Below are 23203 nucleotides of genomic sequence, written 5' to 3' on the forward strand. Positions count from 1 at the left end.
AGAGAGATTTGGGGTCAGCAGGGCTGGTTGCAGCAAAGTGGCCAGTGCTCCTCGGGGGGATTCAGCCCCATGAGCCAAACCTTCCCCCTCACAGCTCTCCAGCTTTGGGAGACGCTCAGGCTGCATCCCAGACCTTGGGAACAACCTCTGAAAGGCACTGCGGGAACAGGGGCTGGAATCAGAGACATCCACACTGCAGCTGCAAACCAGGGACAGCTCGAGTTTACCTACTTACTAACCTACGTGCCATTAATTATCATTTAATGATGCACAACTTGGTCTTTATTTCTCTCCTTGATTCCATCTGCAGTCAAACAACTAAGATTAAAGGGCCGTGTCAGTCTGATTAGGAATCATACTTAGGTTGAAAATAGCCATGTTTCCCAGACTACAAACAGGATTACGTTCATAGGAGCAGAGCCTCAGCTGCTGGAGATGCTCTGCCTGGAAAAGCCATGGCCAAGGAGGGCTGTCAGAGCAGGCTGGAAGGTCACAAGTGCTCTGCAGAGAGAGAACAGGATGCAGGGAAGCCAGAAGCAGAAAATTATTTCAGAGAAGAGAATTCATGGGGGACAGGTCAACTCATCAGCCTTGGATGTATTCCTTGCACAGGAAGACTCAAACCTCTAATCTTCTTGCTTTGGGAAGAGTGCCCTAAAGGAAAGTTCACCCCATACTCTCCTAGTTTCCTTCATCCTTTCTATTCCTGGGCAGTTGGTAGTAGGGGAACAGGGTATTGGGCTGGATGGTGCTTTCCTGGGACTGACCCAGTGTGGTCCTTTTGCACGCGGAGGTTACATCCTCTATGCCACAAAACCCTTTTGTGAGAAAGTTTTACACAACTTAAAATCAAGTATAGCTCTCTGGAGTTTGGCCATCCTACAGAGCTTAATGGAACAATATAACCTGTTACAAAATTCCCTGAGATAGTAAAAAACAGTATTGACTGGAAAGATTGTCTAATTTTAGACTGGTTTCTCTGTACACCCTGATCTAATTCCCACAAAACCCCTTGGTTTCATCTCCTGCATATTCTGCAAAATTTCTTTATGTAGGATTTTAATTTTTTTTTAAGGTTTGAGATTCCAAATTCCTTCAGGCTACCTAGAGAGGCCTAAAAATAGTAGTGAATTAGAAAATTGGACAAAAAGGGATTTAACATGCCAAGGACACAGCCCAAGTTTCCAAGTCAGTCAGGCAGGAAGTTTGTTCCCTTTCTCCCCTTCTCAGTTTCACAACTAACACTGGGCTGGACAAGGTAAAAAACCTTTGCTTTCCCTGCAGAGCTGTTGCTCCTTTTCAAAAGTTCTGTCAACAAACTAGACTTGAGTTTTCCAGAGGAAATCAAAAAGCTCAGAGAGGAAGGAGCCATCCTCCTCGGGAGAGGGGACCGTGGGGAAATGCTTTGGCCACTGTGTCCCCCTGGATTTTACTGCATAGAGGGGTCTCACCAAGCTCCAACAGGATTTGTAAAACACCATCACTCCCCCACAGATGGAGCACATGGAATTAGGAGGTGGCAAGACAGGCTTGGAAGTGACACAAAATCAGATCTTAATGTTCCCATCCCCTAATTCACAGAATCATGGAAGGGTTTGCATTGAAAGCAACTTTAAAGCTCATCTTCTTCCACTCCCTTCCATGGGCAGGAACATCTTCCACTAGCCCAGGGTGCCCCAAGCCCCATCCAACCCTGCCCTGGAACACTTCCAGGGATGGGGCAGCCACAGCTTCTCTGGGCAAATGCCCTTCTCGACACTTCAATTAGGGCTTCTAACAGCAGGGGGTTACATTTGTCCCTGAACATCCACCAGGAGGAGGAGGAAGGAATGTCCTGCAGGCAGATGTTGAGCTGCAATCAGGACACAACAGGGCACTTCACAAAATGTGGATCCCAACAAGCAGGCTGTAGGATCCTGGGGATCTCACAGCCCACAGGCAGAACACGCTGTATCCAACCAGTGCTTGCCTCCCTTCAGGCAAAAATGGCTCAAAATGTCAGCCAATTAAGCCCTTTCCACCTACACCACAACAGCTCCAAAAGCCCAAGAGGATCCCAGCAGAGCTCCCCGGGAAGTCTCGCTCAGCAGATCCAAACCCTTAATGTTAAAATGTGAGGAAAAGCAGAACTGCTGCGTGGGTGCCCCGAAGCCACCCTGTGAGCACTAATCGCCTGTGCACACGGAATATCATTATCTTCCCATAAAGCTCTCCTCAATTAGTGCAGAGTGACTCCCACCATTCAATTTAAGGTTTCAATTTGGAAGAGAGAGATTTTCTTCTGGTCTTTTTTTTCCCCTTTTAATGTAAATCACACACTTGCAAAGAATCCATGGATAAGGCATTAGGAGGAAACATGCACAGCCATGATTCTGGCACATCGTTTCTGTGATGTTCCAGGATGGATTTTTCCAGTAGCAGTGGCCAGCACAGCACAAAAAAAAAACCAGCTAGAGATAATTTAACTTATAGAAACCATGTTGATGAACAAGCATGGAACAGTGGCTGGATTAAAGACCCAAACACCAAGGCACAAACACTGCAGGAGGCTCAGGCTCACCCTTCTCTCAGTGACCTCCTTCGGAACTAGACTAGTCAAAAGACACCCACAGGTGACCACCAGGACCTTCCAGAGCAGCTGGACTAAAAAAATCAGGCAAATATCCAAGCTACAACTTGCCAAAATCTGAAACAACACCCCACTGGCAAATACAACCCCAAATTCTTGTGAGGACTGACAACAGGATCTGGGCAGAAACCTCACCCCTGGCTTTGAGGCTCCAGAAGGTGGCTGAACAAGGGAGCCACCTCTGCCCTGTGACACCACAGAGCAATGACAGGTCCCTGGCCCCAAGGCCAAGGGGGAAAACTGTGTCCAACACCACACTACACTTGGCCCTGGATCACCTTTGCATGGTGGTCCTGTGGCCCTAAGATGTAACTCCTATTTTGTGGGATCAGGATGGGGGAGGCAGTGTGAAGCTCATGTAGGAAGTGCTGAAAGTCTGGGAGGGCAGAGAGATATAAAATTCCCCAAAAGGTGCCAACACAGTGCCAAGGAGCACATTAACAGGAAGCAGAAAGGCCTTCAGGTCCCACCACCATCACGCTCCACTTCACCTCAGGGTGATGAGTAAAGAAGAACAAAGTGCTGAGACACTGCTGGGCTGGGGACCTGGTACAGACACAGCTCCTCCACAGCCACCTCATCAGGCTCACCAAGGAACTACTCCCTCTCACTTTGTGTGCAAATCTGGACTTCCTTTTCTCTCTATCAAACACATAATGACAGTCATTTCCCTAAGCTTCCTAAAGGTAGGCTTGGGCTAACACAGCTTCATTGCTGACAAGAATCTTATACTTACTGGATGCTGCTGGGATTAAAGACTTGGGAGGAGGAATTTTGACCTTTCCAAAGCTTTAATTTTGTTGAATTTATCCACGGTAATAATCACTGCTGAGACTCCTCACAGCCATCATCTCCAGTCTCAGGAGAGATACATCTAGTGAAACCAGCCCCACAAAATTATTTCCCTGGGCATGGCTGAGGCCTCACAAAATACTACTTAAATTCATGACTTTCACTATGTGCCTCAGAGGAATCTTCTGAATGCCAGGACAGGCATCAAGAAGAAAAACAAATGCTTTGCTGTTCACCACCAACACTGTTCTCCTTTTCTTAAATACACTGGAAAGTGGGCAGGAGGCAGCAGTTGCACCTAAAAAGCTGTTACATCCAAGGCTGCCAAATAACATCTTTTTTTTTTTGCTTGTTGTTGTTCTGATGCTTTTTATCCTGCACTGCCTTGCTGGCACACCAAGGGGTTTTACCTCTGAAAACCAGGAGCTGATTTTGAAGTACAAAGCTGCTGTTGGGGGATGCTGCAGCATCTGTCCCAGCATGTCATTCTTGTATTTGGAGGCAAGGCATCTCCACAGATCAAGCACAGCCAAAAAGTCATTCAGGAACCCCACCCCAGCAGATCCCACGAGTCAATGCCAGCTGATGTGGGAGCACAGGCTCCTCTGTCCTTGTATCTCCTTTTTCCCCCTCTCTGCCACTGCTCTGCCAGCAGAACCACAGTTTGTGGTGCTGTGCAGCTCCACCAGGCAGCACACAGCCAGGAAAAGCAGAGCAACACATAGTGAGGACCAACAGCAGCCACCAAATCACAGGAGTGGTGTTTGGGGTGCAGGAGGGGCACCTGACAGCAAAGCTCCTCTTTGCTCTGTGCTGTGTGTGAGAAGGATGAGGGCACAATGTCCTCCCTGGTTCAGAGAAGCAGCATCTTCTCTGCACATCTCCACCCCCCACCATTTCTCAGGGACAGCAGGGCTGGCAGCCCCCTGTGCAGGGACAGGACAGCACTGTTTGGGGGTGATGCTTTGCACAGATGTGAACCTCAGCTAATGAGAAGAGTGACATTTCAGCCCAGTGAGTGTTTACTATGGAGGGGAGAGGAAACACTCACAGGTTTCTTTGCCTCCAGCCACCAGAGCCAAGGGGTTCTCGCAAGGGTGCAGGCAGGGGAGGGTGACAGGACAGGGAGGGCACACGGGGGGACAACACGCACAAGCTCTGCAGTGGAGTGATGCATTTTGGCAGCTACCCTGGGAAAAAAGGCACGGTCAGCACTGCAAAGCAGGCAGGAAATTCTCTAGCTGGCAAATGCAGATTTATCTTTTCCAGAGACAGCAGAGAGTGGAAAAGGCCCAAAGAGAGCTGCAAATAAGGAAGGAAGCAGTGATGGGATCAAGGCAGTTCTGGAGTTCAACTAGTTCAGCTCCCTCCTGGAAACAATCCGCTTATTGGAAATAGTGTTGAACAAAAACAGAGCCTGGGAGAATCTCTGGAAAATCTTTATCTGCAGACCCAGCTCAGCAAACGCCACATCACAGAAGAACAGTGCCTTACCTGAGTGGTTTTGGCCCTCCTGCCCTGCATGCTGCTGCTATGGCTCATCTGGGGGTTGGTGGCCCCCTCGGAAAGGCAGTGAGACTTCCTGCAGGGCAGCGTGTTGTAGTTGCTGTAGGAGGAAGGCGCATCCTCAGCGGTGACCGAGGCCATCTTATGGCTCCCGATATCCGGGATGTTGCACCCCAGGTTCCGGCAGTACCCCCCGAAGGCGTTCCGCGGGCCCCCATTGATGGCAGCGCCCGGGGTTTTGGGGGAATACAAGTCACTCATGGAGTTGGCACGTTGGCAGGACACCAGGGGCTGGGGGCTGCCCCCGCCCTCCGTGCCCTGGGCGGCCTCGGCGTCCTTCTCCTCGGCCAAGCCCAAGATCTCCTCATTGCTCGTGAGGTGCTCCTGGCTGAGGTCGGAGAGCGAGAACTCCAGGCTGTCCTCGCGCCAGATGTCAGCAGACTTGGAGCGCTTCTTCTTGAAGCTGGCGGTGTCGGCGAAGCCGGTGCCGTTGGGCGCGTAGCGGTGTGCCCGGCCGTCGCCCCCCGCCAGGAATGGCGCCTCGTCACCGTAGAGCCGGCTCTCCTCAGAGCCGGGCATGCTCTGCACCGAGGCGGCGGTGAGCGCCGTGCTGCTGTCCACGCTGGGCGTCACCGACGAGTCGGTGTGGTAGGACACGGGGCGCAGCCCCATGTCCACGCGCTCCACCCACATGGGGCTGCCGAAGTCCTCCAGGGTGGCCTCGTGGGCGAAGGGCTCCAGGCCGTTCTCCGCCAGGGACTGGGGGATGCTGGGGGTGCTGCTGGAGCGGGTGCTCACCTCGGAGTTGCGGTGGATGGCTTTGCCGGAGGACGCGTGGCGCGAGCGGCGCGAGGCTTTGCCGGACAGGCGCAGGGAGCGCGAGGTGTGCTTGCGGCCCAGGCTGCTGGGCTTGTCCCCATACAGTGCGTGCTCCACGCTCTGGCTCTCCGCGTTGCCCATGGCGTCACAGTCTGTGAGAGGACAGAACACGCACCGTTAGTGGCTGTGGGCACCCCACCACACCAAAAAGCGCTTTTGTTGTTTGGTTAATTACTGAACCTGTCCCAAACCTGACACCACAGATCCCACAGGACCTGCCATCACTAATCCCACAGAATTAATTAAGCAGCTGAACCAGCGATTTAACAAGTCAGCTAAGCAGAACGCAGGACACAGCCCTGCTGGTGTAAATGAGGAGTGTAAAAAAGGGAAGGATTGAACCTCAAAGCCTGGTGTGAACAGGACCAGTTTAGCACCAAAGTGCAATCTCAGCTCTGCACACGTTCACTTGACTCTCAGCATCAGCTTTGTCATTCCAGCCATTGCATTGTCATTGCATTTTTCAACAACTGCAAAAAATCAGCAGCAATCGCTTATCTGCATGTAACAAGATGCCAAAAAGCAGAGGGATGTACACCTTTTATCTGAGTTTTCACTTTTTTTTTTGGCTAGGAACTGCAAGCTAAAGCACCAGAGAGCAAAGTACAAATCCTACCATTTGGCAGCGAGCTAATGACAGGTTTGATTTCTGGAACAAAAAACCAGTGCAACATTAAGCAGGTACAGAGAGCCCCACACAAGAAAGCCGTATTATGAAAAATAAATTAGCATGAGTGACTCAGCCTATACAAAAATAACCTTTCCTTCCCACTCCCTCTCAAGCAGATAGCGAGATCCAAGTGCTTTGATCTGAGCTGGAATGCAGGGATGGGGCTTCTGTCCCCATCCCCAGCCTCCTGCATTATTCACCTGTGCACATCCTGCCATGAAACAGGTTTCCCATCCAGAAGGTGGGAGTGATTATCTAGTTCAACCTTGGAAAACACTTTTGAGGTCTGTGATCTCACTCAACAAATGTCAGAAATATTTTATCAGTAGTATTGGGTCCTTCTTGGCCAAAGGGCAAGAAGAAGAATAAGAAAAGTAAATGTTAAAGTTCACAGCCACTCAAAATTAAACAGGAGAATCCGAATTACACACAAGACAATCATATAGAGATAAATACTCCATCAATCTTGAACAGAAATTCCAAGACAAAACTCCTTTGTTTTGAGATATTTCCATTAGTCTTGGCTGAAAAGAAAAAAGCTGTGCTGAAAGTAAAATAAATCTGGAGTTTTTAATTTCTTGGAGCAATTTCCTTCCCTATGCCAGGATGAGCTGATGGCTTCTGAGCCAGATCAATCTGACTGTGCATTTTTCTTCTAAACCTCTAAATACACATCACTGCTGCTGCACAGCACTGAATTATCCCTACTTAAATTACAGGGGAAGAGAGGAATCGATGACATTAAGCACAGGGACAGCTCTTCTGGATGGGTACAGCAGAACTGAACCCTGCAGTGACCCTTCTGATCACAGCCAGACAACTCTGCTCCTGCTCCTCTAACCAGGTAAATGGCTCGTGGCTGAGGCTAAAATCTCTTCAGTGCTGGAGCAACAGACACCTCCGTAAATACCTGGACATTTCTGTATCTAAAATAAATTCAAAGCCATGTGAAGCAAACTCCACCAGGAAATAACCCATGTCTACTGAAATGCAGGGCAGAACTCCCTTTGGCTGCCATCACTTGGTTATCATGAATTGTATAGAAAAATAAACGCACTGAAGAGAAGGAAAGTTTAAATCTAAAACAAAAAACAGCATTATCAATCAATCCCTAGACAAGCTTTATTATCCCTTAAAAGCTACAGCCCTTTGATGCAGGTCAGACTCAAACACAAACTCAGCCAACTTTTGCTTCCAGAGCATTTCTAAAGCACAAAACCTGTATTTTTTTTCCTTCCACAGATCTCTAAAACCAGGCCTCAACACTCCCCATGTTGCAAAAGGAACCCTCCTGGGGCAATGCCTTTAGCAGCCTTGGTTCAGAGCTCCCTGCCAACCACACTTCCATGGGGCAGGAATTCCACCCCACTCTCCAGCCACGACCCAACACGTCTATCTAAGGAGAAAAAGCAGCTTCTAAAGCCCTCTTGAAACCTGGAGTGATTGAAGAGTGACTCTTTACCTTCCAAACCAGAGCTGCTGAAGGGCAGGAGCATCCCCCTGCTGAAGGAAGAGGGTCTGGAAAGCTGCCCTGTGCCACCACCCTGGCACAGCCTCCATCCACACCAGGCAAGATCTCACCCGGCCAAAAAGCGCAGAACCACAAACGCCCAGCAAGGAAAGGCACAGCAGCTCAGGCTGTGTCCTGTGAGGAAATAACACCACTAGGAACACTCTCCTGGAAGGAGGGAAGTGTCTTCTTCCCCCAGACAGCAGCAGGAATGTTTAGGGAGTGATTTTCACACAATGAGAAGTATCTGCTAGGTACTGGCAAGAAGTGTCAGACTTCAAAGGAAAGAGCTGTTCTTTTTAATTCCATAGATTGGCACTTTGGGTGAATCTATCCCAAGATAACCCAGACCTCATTCCTGCAACCCAGGAAAAGGCCCTGCTCTAATCCCACTGACTTCCCTGGCATTAATTACCCTGCAGCTTTGCAGGAATGCGGGGCAGTGGGTGCCAGAGGGCTGCAGGCAGACATGGGGCACTGATACAACTGCAGCAATGCAAGACAATGCCACCCTCAAGGTTTGTCCCATCCCCTGGCACAGCCCATCTCCCCCGGGAGATGCAGGACACACCTCGGGTAGGGACAGGTCAAGCTAATGGTGACCATCTGTGGGGTTCCCTGACAGGGATCCCCATCCCACCTTCTCACCCCCATTTCTGCCTCCCCTTCACGTTCCTGGCTGAGCATTTCCACCAGTTACCCTGAATTCAAGTGCTCCTGCAGCAGAGTCCACTAAAACAGTAGAAAATAAATCCAGGGCGGGAAAGAAATTAAAAAAAGAAGAGGTTATGAGTTAGTTTTTGCTGAGCTAGCAATCTGACCTGGCACATGCCAGAGGCAGCACAAGGGTGCCCATCTGGGGACACAGCAGGGAGAGAAAGGGGCAGCAGGGCCAGAGGTGACATGGGAGCCAGGGAAGAGGGGACAGTGAGTGGCACCTCCACAATTTTTGGCAGCAGTGAGCCGTTAGGTGAGCTCAGGCAGCTGTGGAAAGGCAGCCCTGAAACAGGAGCTGGCACTGGAGCAGATGCCAGCATCCTCAGCTGGCAGGACCTGGGCAGGGGAGGGGAGCCCCAGCCTCCCTCTCCCATGGGCCGCAGCAGACACCCTGAGGCAAAAGCGTCTTAAACTGCTCCAGCTCCGACTGCCAGATGCTGCCTGTCTACAGCTTAACTGCATTCAGCACACTCAGTCAAAAAAATCTGTATCAAATTAAGAAAATGAGTAATGCTAATGGGAGCTGCACGCAAGTGCTGCGAGGACAAAGGCTCCCCTTGTTACCTCACCCCCAAACCCACAGGTGACCATTAAAGACCTATCAAAGGTACCACCAGGACACAGCATAAATCAAGTGTGACACATCTTGATGCTTTAACCAGGTCTGTGGCTCTCAGCTGTGTCAGAGGAGTGTTGGGAATTACCCCGAAGCTCCCAGAGATCACACACGCCATGGCTTTGAGCAGGGCTGGTTGGATGTTTTTCAGCAGAAAATGTTGATTCATCAAAACCCAAACTTTTTGTGGGATTTGAAAACCAGAACAGGGAGACAGACACGTCTCCTGGAAGAGGCAGTGACTCAGTTGTTCACTGAAGAACACTGAGATTTGTATCTGCAGCCCAAGTCAGACGAAGGAGGGGTGACAACTTGTTCCTCAAAGAGATGTCCTGCCCATCAAGCTAAGGCTGTGCTGGGAAAGGGCTCTCTCTCCCAGAAAATCTGCTCCATCCTGGCTTCAGAGCAGGGGAAATGTCACATTTGTGGAAGTCTTCAAGGGGCTGGGAAGGTCACCTTGTCGCCAGCTTGCACATCAAGAGGAGTACAGGGGTTTGAGACGTGCCTTTTGGAAACCCAAACTGCAGATTGGTATCAACATCAGGCTGCCAGCAGGGAGAACACAAATTCTGCAGGAAAGCTTTGGAAAAAACCACGTTCCCTATACCAGGTGCCCTAGAAAAGCACAGTGACCTCTGGCTAAACTGCTGAGGTTTTGCTGGATGAGTCTATGGTTACACGTAAAGACTTTCACATTCTAGATGACCACTGATGATGGGCCCCTCAAGTAACATTTTCCTTCCTCCTCCCTTATCCCCAGTATAAATATTTCTTAAAATAACTACAAAACCAGAATACTTGTTTCAATTAAACCTAAGTTACTATTACACTTGCAAAATGTTGGACCACTGGATTCCAGAAGAATATCTGAATTATATTAAATTTCCAACCAAATTCAAAGCACCTCACAAGACAACAGATTGCAGATTTAAAATTAGATTCCAGTGGGAGGCCCTGGTGACAAATCTGTATTTTTCTCCTGGAGCAGAGCTGGAAGGCTGTGAGAACCAGAACAATGATCAAATCCACAGCAGGCAACAAGCCTATAGAAATAAACTTTTGCTAAAAATCTGCCAGCCAACAACAAAGAGGTTTTTACTGAACTCACCAGAACCACATAGAAAAATGTACAAGACTAATAACCAAGTGTGAATACACACATTTTATTGTAATTAAAATGGGCTTTTTCAAGAGGGCAAAAGCGAGGCTGGAATTCCACAGAAAGCCTTTGAGTTTCTCGGAAACTCCAGCAGCATATTCCATTGTTTTCACATCAGAACCTTTTAACCAGCCAGTTTTCTTGTGAGCCGCTCTCACATATGTTAAAGCACGGGATGGGCTCCAAAAGGGCCCTGCAGGCAACTCGAGTCAGAGAAGGAGAGAGGGAGGGAGGGATGTCACCAGGAGCTGCTGGATAGCCACTGGAAGCCTTTGTACTGCTGAAAGGGGCACCCATACCCACATTTCCCCCTCCCAGGAGCATCACAGAGCACAGCAAAGTCCTAAGGAAACACAGAGGGACACACATGTACCTTCCGAGGCAGTACCGGTGTCCAGCGCAACCTTCCCCAAGGGAGCTGTGGCATTGAGAGGGACAGAATTGCAAATGCCACCAAAATGAGCAGCTCCTGGGACTGCAGAGCTGTCAGCACCTGCCACTCAGCGACTCCATTACTCCCTCGTCACAGTCTATGACTACATGCCAAAAACCTGGGGAGAAAGAGGGGAGAGAAACAAATCAGACAAAGGGGCAGCAGGGAGGGCTGGACAGCAGCGTGTTCTGCCAGGACCTGTCACCATCACTTACCCAAGCAACACTGGGCAGTGCAGCATGCCAGTGCTGTGCTCAGATTCCAGTGATGAGACCTGATGGTGGCAGAATAAATGAAACACCCAGTCAGCCCCACGGGGATTCCCCTTCCCACCGCTGGGCACCATCACAGTCCCCACAGACAGCAACGTGCCCATGCTGGGGCTGGGGCAGGGCTACAAAACCTGGGGTCCAAAAACACACCTGGGCACGGCCAGGAGAGGCTCCTTCCCATAAAGCTGGAGTGCTACAGCCAAGGGGAGCCCGGGAGGAACCCCAGGAGCAGCTTTCTCTGTGCACAGTCTCATTTGCAGAAAGGGAGGTTTTCCAAGCAGGATTTCATTAACATTTTTCAAGGGCGAATCAGACAATCAGGGCAGAGCATTTACATGTGTTTTTGTGTGCTGTGAAAGGCCTGTTGGGTTAATTGCACTCGCTAAGGCAGATACAGGAGCCCAGCCTGTGCTTTTTTAGACCTAAGACAAGTCACAGGGACAGTCCTCAAGTTAGACACACATGTGCACTCTTGTGGGTACCAAATCCCAGCCCTTTCCTGGCCTGATACCACCACTGAGCTCCCTTGCAGGTGTCCCAGCTCAAGGTCCAGGCTTGGGAGATGCAAACTCAGCAGAGGCCTGAGTGAGCTTCCCAAACCAGCTGCCACCCAACTCCCCCTTCTCCCAGACGAGAACTGGCACTGAAACACCAACTCAACACTGTACACAGAGTTCTGAGAGTTACAAACTTCACCAAAGTCCTAAAGAACAAAAACTTTGGTAGAAGTTACTGATGCCCTTGGTGTCACTAGAGCTGCTTGATGGGGAAAGTGTGATCCTCACTCTTGGCTCGATTCTCAATAGAGGTGAAAGTCACTGGCTCCTTTTTAAATTAAAAATATTCTCATTTTCTTTCTCCTCCCTCATGGTCCCCTCTTTGCTCCCCACCTCCCCCTCTTCCTCCAAGCTGTTGGTCGAGATCTGAAAAGCAGTTCATGAATTGCTCAGGAGCTGGCAGAAATTAATAAAATGAAGCTCATTTATATTGAAATGGACTCATTACCATGCCAGCTGCCAATAATTTGCAAGAGGGGAAATCTTGCTGACAAACAAGGTCCTGCAGGCTCCCCACCTGCACTCACCACAGGGAGAGAACCCTGCCATGAGCCTTCACTTCCAGAGGAAAAGGAATTGTGACCACCTTTGCTCAGATCTGCCTGCTACTGCCCCAGAAAATCTGACCAAATGAACAACAAAACAGATTTTATCCAATTCTCCATCCTGAAGTGGCTTTTGAGGAGTTTGTAACTCAGGAAAATCTGCTCCAGGCTGATGCAAACTCCAGTCACTCCCTTCTCACACCACCTGTGTTCCTTCAGCAAAAATCCTTCTCTCCTTGCAGTCCTTTTATCAAAAGAGGGTGTTTACAGCTGGGTGCTGCATTATCCACATCCTCACTCCTGTGACTACACCTGAAGGGCTGGCAACACCCTTTGCCACGACCAGTTGAGTGCCATGCTCACACAATCCTTCAGAAGGGAAGGGTTCATCAACACCCAGGGACTCTACCCCGGAAAATTTTATTCCTACCAACCTTTAGAACTTGGACAGTCCTTCCTGAATGCAACCAAGCCATGCTTTTCAAGAACAACAATTTTTCATATTTCTCTTTGACATTATTATGCACTGGAATGGTTCTCACTGCTTCCTGGTTCACTCCTACAGCCCAAGCTCTGCTGCAGTAGAAATTCTGGAGCTCTGAAGCAGCCTCAGGCAAGGCCTCCCCTCCAAGAAGATCTTGGCAAACAGGGATGCTCGTGCTCCTCCAGCAGGAAGAAGGGCTGAAGGAAACACAAGCACAGCCTCAGGGCTTCCTTTCCAGGGACACATTTACTGTGCCAGGGGAAGCTGACCAGTAACTCACCAGTACCTGCTCTCAGGGGAGATGGGCAGCTGTAAACACTGACACATGGAACAACTCATCTCATTTAAAAAAAAAACCACCACCAAAAAACCCACAATCAAATAAAGATTATAGAGATTTACAAATTTCTTTGCTCAAGACAAAATGTTCCATGTCAGTGCTGCCTCCTCCAAACACACACATGGACATCCATGGTGTGCCTGGGCCAACACCCACACATGCCAACCCGACCCCCCGTGTTCTCTGAAGGCCTGAAGTAGCACAGCTGTATTTATTCCACAGCCACAAAACAGTGCCTGGAAAAATCAGGCCAAGGAGTTCCCACAGGGCTCATCACCAGCAACTGAAGGCAATCCCAGCCGAGGGAACACAGAGCAAACCACCAGGGAGGGATTCATGCTCAGCAAGGAAGCAGAGCCTTGTAAAGGAGCACCTTGTTATTCACCCATCTGCTACCTGTGAGTGCAGGTACAGCAAAGAGAGCCCTGACTTTCACATGCTGGGCATTGTTTGCAATGCCAAGAGGGTAGGGAGAAGCCCAGCACACCTGTTTTCTTTTTGCTTGCAGACACAACAAGAACATTAATGGAGGAAAAATATGAAAGCTGTAGTTTTGTGAAAGCCTCCTTTTCAAAGCAGAACCTTTCCTTTACAGCAAGGAAAATTCAGTGAGCAAGTATATCCCCTCACCCAGTGAACAGGAAAAGCTGATGAGAAAGACAACGGCTCTTCTTTTTTTTAGTTTTTCATTTTATGGTGCATCCTTTTTGTCAGATTCCAAATGCAACTGCACATGTGAGATCAGCTGGCCATTAAGCAAATCTTCATCCAGTAGTAACTCCACCATAACCCATGAGGATGTACACACAGACACAGAGAGCAGTGATCATTCCACACAGAAACTACTTCATATTCATCGGTGGCTCTGGGCTGTATTCCCCACCCACAATCCCAGTTCCATGCCATTGTAACTCCAGTGTTGGATCCCATCCCCTGAAATGGACAATCAGGCTCTTTATTTGTAACTGGAGGCCACATTTTGCTATTTGTACCACCTCTGGTTAACATGAATTGCTGCTGAGATCAATCCATCCAATCACCTCCCCTGAGACAGAGGTAAAGGCTCCAGGGTTCTGGTGCTCTGGCTCTGCCCATCCCAGCCCCCTGGGCTGCTCCACGAAATTGAGATGGGTCACAGAACATCCTGACTCGGAAGGGTCCCACAGGGACCATCAGTCTAACTCCTGGCCCTGCACAGACACCCCAACAATGCCATCCTGTCCCTGAGATCCTGAGTTCTGGCAGCCTTGGGACCGTGATCACTGTCCTGGGGAACCACTGAAACTACAGGTGACACTGAGCTCTGAGACCAACTTCAGTGGATTACAGAAGCTGGCTGACTTTAAAACCACTGAAAACAAATGACAAACATGCTTGTCTTTATGCTTTTTTTCTATGCCATATAGAATGTTATTTTCATGAGAAAAATCTATTTTAAACCAACCACAGCTTACCCTACCTGTTGAGGAGAAAGGCTGCTCCTGAAACTGGACTCTGATGACAATGACCATCCAGACAAGGTTGGGGGGACCATTTGCATGTCCCCAAGAACTGGCCAGCAGAGCTGGAATTGCAAAACCTCTCTGCAAGCGTCTCACCAACACGCAACCTCCACGTCTGTCAGGGCTGGGAGAACAATGCTGGTGATTGCTCCAGATGAAGAGGAGGGGAAAGAAAAATAAACCCACGTTCCCTTTGTGAAGAACTCCTAAAGGGAAGGTGTGGAAAGCCTTGCTCCTCCGGCTGGAGCACCACCCCGGTGAGAATTTCTAAGGGAGGGAAGAAAAGGCAAAAAAGAGAGGGAGGGAGGAAGGTTTGTCAAGAGACCTAAAACCTCCATGTGGCCAACAATCAACCATTCCCAAATCCCAGCTAAGGGAAACAAAACCAGGAGCACAGTGCTGACAAAGCACCATGGGGCCCTGGTAATAAATTAATGGAAGAGCAGAGCAGGCAGCCCAAGGGAAAGCCCCTCTCCAGGGTTTCTATATTTATACAAGGGGATGTGAATAATTGACACTGTTGTGGGATTGTTTGTTTTTTAATCATCTTTACAAGTATCTGAGCATGTTTTAACTCTTTCTCCTTCCCTTGCCTTTCATTTTTAATGGTGGAAAAATCCCCCTTTCTTCCCTAGGGGGAATCTGCAAGGTTTGACACGTTTACAGCAAAGGGCAGAGCAGGGGAAGGATTCTAATTTCAGATCAGACATAAGCAAATCTCTGGAAAGGCACAGGGGCAACTCCCCGGAGCCTGTGGGGCAGACAAAGCCCAGCCACAAGGGAGCTGCAGGGAAGGAGGAGCCCGTTTGGACTCCATGGAGGACAAGAAGGAGAGGGGTGGCTACAAGGACTGCATGTGCATTTATATGTTGCTTTAAAAAACCTAAAAAGAATTCCCAAAATGCAGCTGAAATAAACAGTAAGGTGTGGTTTGTTTATTTACCTTTAGCTTCTCTGTTATTGTTATTACACTTTGCTTCAAAAAGACTTTCTGGTTGTGCCAAAGGAGCAGAAAAACTGCTGATACACAGAGAGGACAGGACATGCCAAGTGCACTAAAAGGAAATCTCTTTAGGAGGAACAAGAAAATGTTCAGAGCAGGAGACAGAGCTCCAGATGGATCCATGGGAGCACCCCCTGCACAGCCAGGGATGGGCAGCTGAAGGAGGCAGAAGCAAAGCAGGACAAGGCAGACCCTGCATCCATAGGAGAACCACCCAGCACCACAAGCTCCAGCAATTAAAACTGGAACCCTTGGCTTGAGTGACCCAGGAGCCACTGAGACAGGATGGGAAGGATTAAGACATTGTGGGGAAAAAAATGAGGACAATAATTGGGGCAGGGGGAATTGGAGAGGAAATGTTTAGTGTATATCCTCATTTCAGCACCGAGGTAAGTAATCTGATTTTCAAGCACTGCCAAAGACCTCACACAGATCATTAAGATGGTGCCTGAGATATGAAGTATCTAATTTTAGATCCCCTGACTTAAGTACTGGGGAGGGATTCCACAGGTCTATGGAAAAGGAAAAGCTGGTGTCAAATAAAACTCAGGCAAATAGCCAACCAGAGTTGCTCTCACATTTTGGTCACACTCTCTCTGAGGGAGCCTGAGGAACCTCACTGAGCCCCAAAGTAGCACAAAACACCTCAATTATTGCTACAGAATTAGTAGGAAGGACCTCAGAGCAACAACTTCCGTGCCGAGGCCACAGGGGAAGCATAACAGGGAAAAGTATTGAAGCAAAGGATGTCCTTTCCAGATTACAGCATACCTGGCAGAAGTTTTGGCACAGTATTTCTCTGTGAGCTGCTGCTTTTAAATCAGTACCTCCCAGATTCAGCCCTCAATGAAATGGCTTGCCAGGCTGTGCTGGGATGGGATGGAGGGACCAGCAGCTGCAGCACTGCAGGGCAGGGCTGGATTCCTGCCTGGCAGCCTGGGCAAGCCAGGGAGACTCCCCACAGCTCCTTTCCCTTCCCTCTCTGCCAAGGGTGAATACAGAGCTCTCAGCACTGCAGAAAGGCCCAGGGTGGCCATATCCCTGTTTGAAAGGGCACTGGGTGGCTCCTGGAAGGAAAGGTGTGTTTGGCCAGCACAAAGCACATGAACTGAACATCCTACACTTCCCAAAATAAGAGAGTTTACTGCCTGGTGTGTCAGTGACACCACAGATGGGCTGCTCTGGTGGGACATGGACAAGTGGAGATGCTTGAGACAGCCATTCACCCAAAAACAGGACTACCCACAGGACTGCCAGCCCCAGCCTGAGCCAGGAGCCCACTGGGAGGGATGGGAGGAACAAAATGGAGCCTGGGGTGAAGTGACAGCCAAGTTTCACAAACCAAACCTGGGAATCTTGACTCCAGTGTATGCAGAGCCTGGGAGGAGGCGGGCAAGCCCCAGTGGTGCTGCTTTCACAGCCACAGCAGAGCTGGTTCCTCAGCCCAGCGCTACCATCACAGAACCCCAGTTCCCAGCACACAGAAAAGCAGGAAACATTACTGCTCTCAGTAATGCAAAGCTCAGCTGGTCTGGACCAGCCAAGGGGGTTAAATTAAACATCCAGATTTTATCCTGCATGTCCTGACAGAACCCGGTTGCGATGGACCCACACCGAGGTTCAGTTTATCTGGGCTGACCAGTTTCAGTGCCAGCTCCTCCATCACATCTCCTGACACGGCCCCTGCCCAGAGCTCTTCCCTCAGGAGGAACACACACCACCACAGCCACACACTGGGTGGTGCTTCTTTAGGAGAAAACCCAGGAGGGATGGGAATCCCAGGAGAAGACACCCTTGGGGTTCAGGGGCGAGCTCCCACCCCAGGAAGAGCAGGGGGCACAGCCCTACCATGGAGAGGGGAAAAGGATGGATCAGCAAATGGTTTTGAGAGGAAAAGCCAAAATTACCAAGTCAGGCTCAGGCAGCTGGTGATGGGAAGCTGACACCCATCAGCTCTGAGCGTAGCCCTAAGTACAATGAAGGCTTTGCCCTCATTTACACTGAAGGCACAGGAGAGTGAGGCACGTGAATGAATCTCCACATCTGAGGCACAAGGAGCAAAATTCACAGCCTGCAATGTGCCACTCAGCAACAGCTTTCCATCTGCATCCCAAAACTATGAGAGAAGCGATGCAAGCAACCACAGGGACAGGGACAGGAATTTTTATATTAAAACCTGAGGAACAGGATCCACCTTGGGACTGGAGAAGAGTGATCCCAGCAGTGACATACCCACCTGGCTGCTCTCCAGGGGAGGAAAGGGCAGCATACAGCTTCCCAGGAAACTGTGGAGCTGAAGATGACAAAAACCAGCACAGGAATTATGATCTGCATAATAAACTTTGCACAGAGGTTGTGCTGAAAGGAGAATTACATGGCTCAGGGGACCAAGTGTTTTAATGGTTGCAATGACGACACGTAAAAATGAGATGTACCAGTGACTTGTGCTGATGACACAAGGCTGGAAAGAGACACAGAACAGACCTTTTGTCTCACTGATCCCAGAGGGCCACAAGCTGTGATAGAAGTCACAAGAAAAGCAAATGTAATTCAAAATATGCACTGAGGAGGATTTGCCCAGCAGAAACAGGAGTGAATGATGCTGCAGAAGACATTTACCTCATCTGGAATAACAAGTGCAAGCCTCATCATCCATGGCCAAGGTTAAAACAGGCCAGACTACCTTCAGGAAAAGCACAGAGCCTCACTGCAGCAGGAGTGCAGAACAACAAAGCTGTTGTCAAACGGGACACAGGCAGAGAGGCAGCTCTGTGCACTGAGCAAGCCCAGAGCATCCAGGTGGCTTGTTCAGGAAGTGAACACTGCCCTGGATTCCATGACCTGAGCAGCCCAGTGACATCCATGGATCACAGCTGCACCAAGGGAGAGAGCTCATCCTTCCAAAACTCACGCTGTTCCTGAGCAAGAGAAAAAAAGCAACAAGCTGATGCTGCTGGACTGATCCTCTCCCCAGTCTGGCAGCACAGGAGTTGGTTCAAGTTCTCCCCTGGCTTTGCAATCTGTGCTCAATAACGGAAATGTTGCTGGCACAACACAGCAGAAGCTGCTGTGATCAGTGCACAGCCAGCACTGCCAGGTGACCAGCTGAGGGGCTTGTACCTCTGAGCTCCCAACATCCTGCAGGCACTGCCAAAAACAGCTTCAGGTTTAATTCTGCCTTTCGAAATGACTCCAAAGATATTGCCAGAGAAGGAATGAGGAGAGATGTGCCAAATCCTAGGAGGGGAATTTTCCAGCATCAGGCTCTCACTTTCTTTTAGTGCCTCAATATTTAAATATTATATGAAAAGCATAAGCAACTAATTACAAGACAAACTGAGGACAACTGTTCTAGGAAGATCTGATAATGGAGTAACTATAAAAAGCCCTCTGTGAAGGTGCATCCCATAGGAGAGATGGAAAATGGTGATTTTTAGGCTCACCAGACAGAGGACTTGGACCTGGAGCTGCCTGGCTTTGGAGGAGTGACATCCCCCTGGGTACAGGATGAAAAGCAGCACGTGGGTGTGTGAACATGTGCAGGGCTGAGGAAGCCACTCTTTCTCTATTTTATTAGTCTGCCTGAAATATTAAGTTTTCAGCTGGAAAACCAAGTTTTCAGCTGAAAATACTGAGTTTAAGTGAAATCTGTAGTTGCAGTGCTTGCTCAGCAGCTCAGATCTCGCTGTGTCACTTGACTGGGGCTCTCTGTAGCTGATAACCAGCTCCAGGGCTCCTCAGCTGTCCCAGACTCCCAAGGCACTTCTCAGTGAATGAACCATTCACCAGAAAAGAAACACTGATGGCCCAGCCCTAAGTGAGACGTTGCTGGAATGTCACCCAGTAGAGCAATTTATCAGAGGGAGCACTGGCTGAAGCACAGAGGGTTGGTGGAAACCTGCTCACTGTCAGCTCAGGTCCAATGCCTTCTTTTTGGTAAAAGAAAATCACTAATAAAACATTCTTAATATTTATAAGAAGACTATTTTCTTACCTGCAGCAGTTACTGCGTGGTACTATCACATTAAAGAAAAAATACACAGTGCTAAAGTATGAGGAAAGTGGAAGTTTTTTAGACATTCTAAAGCATGGACGAGAAAGCAAACTGCTCATAAAACAACAGCTCTGCCTCCTCCACACGCCAGGTTGGTGAAATATCAGCCACCCCATCAAACAAAGACATAGTAAATCCACAGTGCTCGATATTCTCAGCAGCAGTAAGTGCCATTCCATCCTTTGGTACATGGCCCAAAATAGCCCTGGAAGAAAACAACCAGTTTCCTCTTCACATTTAAAGAGTAGTAGATGATTTTTAGTAGCTGAGAAAGCCACTGGTATTTTCTGTGGCATCATTCCCAGGCCAAATGAAAACAAACCCTGCAGTAGATGCACACACACAGTGGATTTGCAGACACACTGACCACAGTCACCTTGCCCACGTTACAAGGGAATTATTCAGCCCATCTGAGCTCACAGCAGCTCCTGGATTCACCTGGATGGTGCCTCCCACAAAGGGAGTGACCTCCAAGCTGCAGGGAAGCCCAGACTTTCCCAGTAAACTCCCAGCACTGTTTTTGTCCATGTGCTCACAGCCCTCACTGTGTTACTGGTTAAAAGTAACTTCTACTCAGACAGATTGAATTTCAGTCCTTGGAGAGACACATTTCCTCCCTCCTGAGCCAAAGCCACCAGCAGAGGTGACTCTCCTGTGCCTTCCACTCACTCCATTAGCAGCCACCTCTCCACACTGATCCTACAGAGCCAGGCCAGAGGCAATAACTCCATTTTTGTAACAAGTGGATGTAGCTCAGAGACAGAGAAGGTACTGCTGCAATTTTCAAGGCAAGCCCTTTAAAGCAAGAAGCAAAGGACACTTTCACAACTGAGCCAAACAAAGGCTCTGCGGCTCTGCTGTGCTGCACCACTTTGCACTTCTTTTCAGAGCACAACAACCTTGTGCCAGTTCAGAAGGTTTTACCATTGAAGTTTTCAGATCTCTAGTACAGAGTCTGCCCTACAGGTGCTCTGGAGACCTCTGGATGTTTTGCCATCAAAGACAGTCTCACCATCTTAAAAAGATCACCTTATCTCACATCACTGATGGGCTGCACATCCCTTCCAGTCACCCATGGGTGAAATAAAAATATTTCAAATGCAAATCCCTCCTTGTTTTCTTGGGGTTTTCTTCCATCACCTTTCACAGCTGGCATACCTACATAAAAGGGTTGACATACCTACATTAAAGGGCTGACATACCTACATGAGAAGGAGAGGAGGAGATAAAAACACCCAATATTTGGCACTTTCTAATTCACAGTTTTCAACTAGCTTCTACAAAATCATTTTCAAGAAGTTACCCCCTTATTAAAGGGGGAAGGACAGCTCTGGGCAATGCAGGATCTCAGCACAGCCTCAAAACTGAGGCAGATCTACCTTACAACTATTTGCCAGCTGTAATCACCAATATGATGGACCACGATCTCTGACAGTGCCTGCAGAGGCCACAGCACACAGTTACAGGACCAAAACCACTGCATGACTTAGAGTAACACCCACTTTTTTAATTCCCAAAGAAAATCAAGCTTAAAATAAGCTCTTCCAGCAGAAGCACTGCGGCAACACAAACACTCGCTGTGTTTCTGAGCTCCTGCAGCCCAGGGCTTCCCTCTGTGAGGCTGTAGCAAGAGTGGGCAGAAAGCTCAGGGCTGGCAGGAGAAGCAGAGGTGTCTCCCTCCCTCCTCAGTGCTGACACCATCCTTTTCTTCAAAAGGAACCTGCCAGGCATTTGCATATCGGCCTCTCTCGCTCGGAACAAGCTGCCACATGAGCAGGTCCTGCCTGCAGAAATAACAGCTCTCTGAAACACCTTGCCCAAAAGCCACAGTGAAATCAGTGGAAAATTAATTCCATGGGCTTAGGATCAGGAAAAAGTAAGGAGGTTTGAGGAGATGCACGCGGAAGCGAAAAGCTTAGTGTGGCATTCCTGAACTGCAGTGGGAAATCCTTCCCCTGTGCCTCCTGCATGGAGCTTTCACAATGAAAAGGAAACAGGGAAAAGGGGAGAAGGAAAAACATCTCTGAGAAAAGACATGCTACTTCTCTGGCTTCTCCACAAACCATTTGCTCAGGAGACAGCTCCAGCACCTTCTCCCTAGCCCACAGCCCCCTCACCTGCCAGGCTGAGCCTCAGGTGGTGGCTCCACAAGCCCCTCTCTCAGGGCTGTCCCACCTGGATGTGGTTCCTTCTCCTTCTCCTTCCCTCCTCCCCGCTGTGGCCCAGGAGACCTGGCAGCTCCAGTGAGAAGGAGGAAGCAAAGACTGTTCCCTGCTGTCTCCCAGCACCAGCACCCCAGGTCACCACATCTCCCTTTCCCATCTCAAACAAAAAAGTGTCCTTCAAAGGAAATGTACAATAAATTTTGGAAACACTCTCATTAACAACTTTCCTATAATTTTTTTAAATACTTGAAACTCTCCCAGCAGCTACATCAGGCAAAGTACCCAAAAAGCAACCAAACACTCTCGTTCCTCTGCAAAAAGTGTTCATTGCTCTAAACTTCAAAGAGCCAAAGGAAGGCAGCACAGGCTGGAGAAAAACCATCCCTCCTGGTGCCATCTGCAAGGCTGCAATTAGCTACCAGTACTTCTGTAACCTTATATAGTGTAGCAAACACAAAGTCCATTAACTGGGACGTTTTTGTGGGATTTCTGTCTGTTTGATTGTTCCAGAGGCTTATGTTTATAAAAGATACAAAAACTCGATGGGCTTCCTTTGTTCTCAGTGTTTCCACACAGAATCACCAACTTTCAGGGTTCAATTCAGGTTTAATTATTAGATTAATAATTATGTAAACAGGCAGTAAATCCCTTTCAAAGACAATGAAAACATTTGCAGAGTTAAGACAAGAGCGACGCTCCTCCAGGCACCACCCGAAATCCCAGAGCAGCAATTAATATCGGGCTATTGTTGAGCCTGCCCACTTACCAGCACAGCAGGTCACGAGGGAGGGGTGATTCAAACCAGCTGTGTCTGCAAGGGCTTGGAAATGAAACAAACCACGACAGTGATGGCTGGAAATGTGTTTTCAGGGTGGATTTTACCATCCCCATTCACCACGAGCTCTGCGTTGCCCCAGGAGGCTGAATGACCTCACAGGACAGGGGGGAAGGAGGTGGCTCTGGGCACATTCCCAGGGATGGGATGGGAATGGTGGGGAAGGGACCCCCAGTGTGCTTCCCAGTCTGGGCTCAACAAGCACCGTGGAGAGAGGTGGGCACAGGGATGTGGAGACCACAGGTGGAGGAGAAGATCCCTGTCAGCCATCCCAGCCCTCTCCATCCCCAAAGAGAGGGCTGTGAGCACGAGGAGCCAGGCACTGAGCCTTGGCACGTCCTACCCACACCCAGCTGTGGGAAAGGAGGGAGGCACTCCATTATCGCCTCTCTGCAGGTTTTAACATGCCTGAACGTATCCTCTGCCTCTTAAAAAACCCCAAACAAGCCATGAAAAGGAATGTATAATCACTGTTGCAGGGCTGCTCTCTGCTCCAGCTTGCAGGCTCTGCCCCACCAGGGACTCTGCCCAGCAC

General features: G+C 49.1%; 1 protein-coding gene across 5 annotated transcripts in view; it reads right to left on the reverse strand.

Moving 5' to 3' along the window:
- Nucleotides 1-23203, reverse strand: part of TIAM1 (TIAM Rac1 associated GEF 1) — a 131866-nt gene that overhangs the window by 70985 nt on the left and 37678 nt on the right. For 3 of the 5 annotated variants that reach the window (XM_071564554.1, XM_071564544.1, XM_071564515.1), the window contains one exon: nt 4916-5898. In XM_071564554.1, the coding sequence (XP_071420655.1) occupies nt 4916-5887 (972 nt within the window). In that variant the 5' untranslated portion in view covers nt 5888-5898. Of the gene's footprint in view, nt 1-4915; nt 5899-10851; nt 11030-23203 lie in introns of all 5 variants that reach the window. The other 2 variants (XM_071564534.1, XM_071564525.1) reach the window with 1 other exon arrangement.

Source organism: Pithys albifrons, chromosome 1 (genome assembly GCF_047495875.1).
Source record: "Pithys albifrons albifrons isolate INPA30051 chromosome 1, PitAlb_v1, whole genome shotgun sequence".
In the NCBI taxonomy this organism is placed as follows: Eukaryota; Metazoa; Chordata; class Aves; order Passeriformes; family Thamnophilidae; genus Pithys; species Pithys albifrons.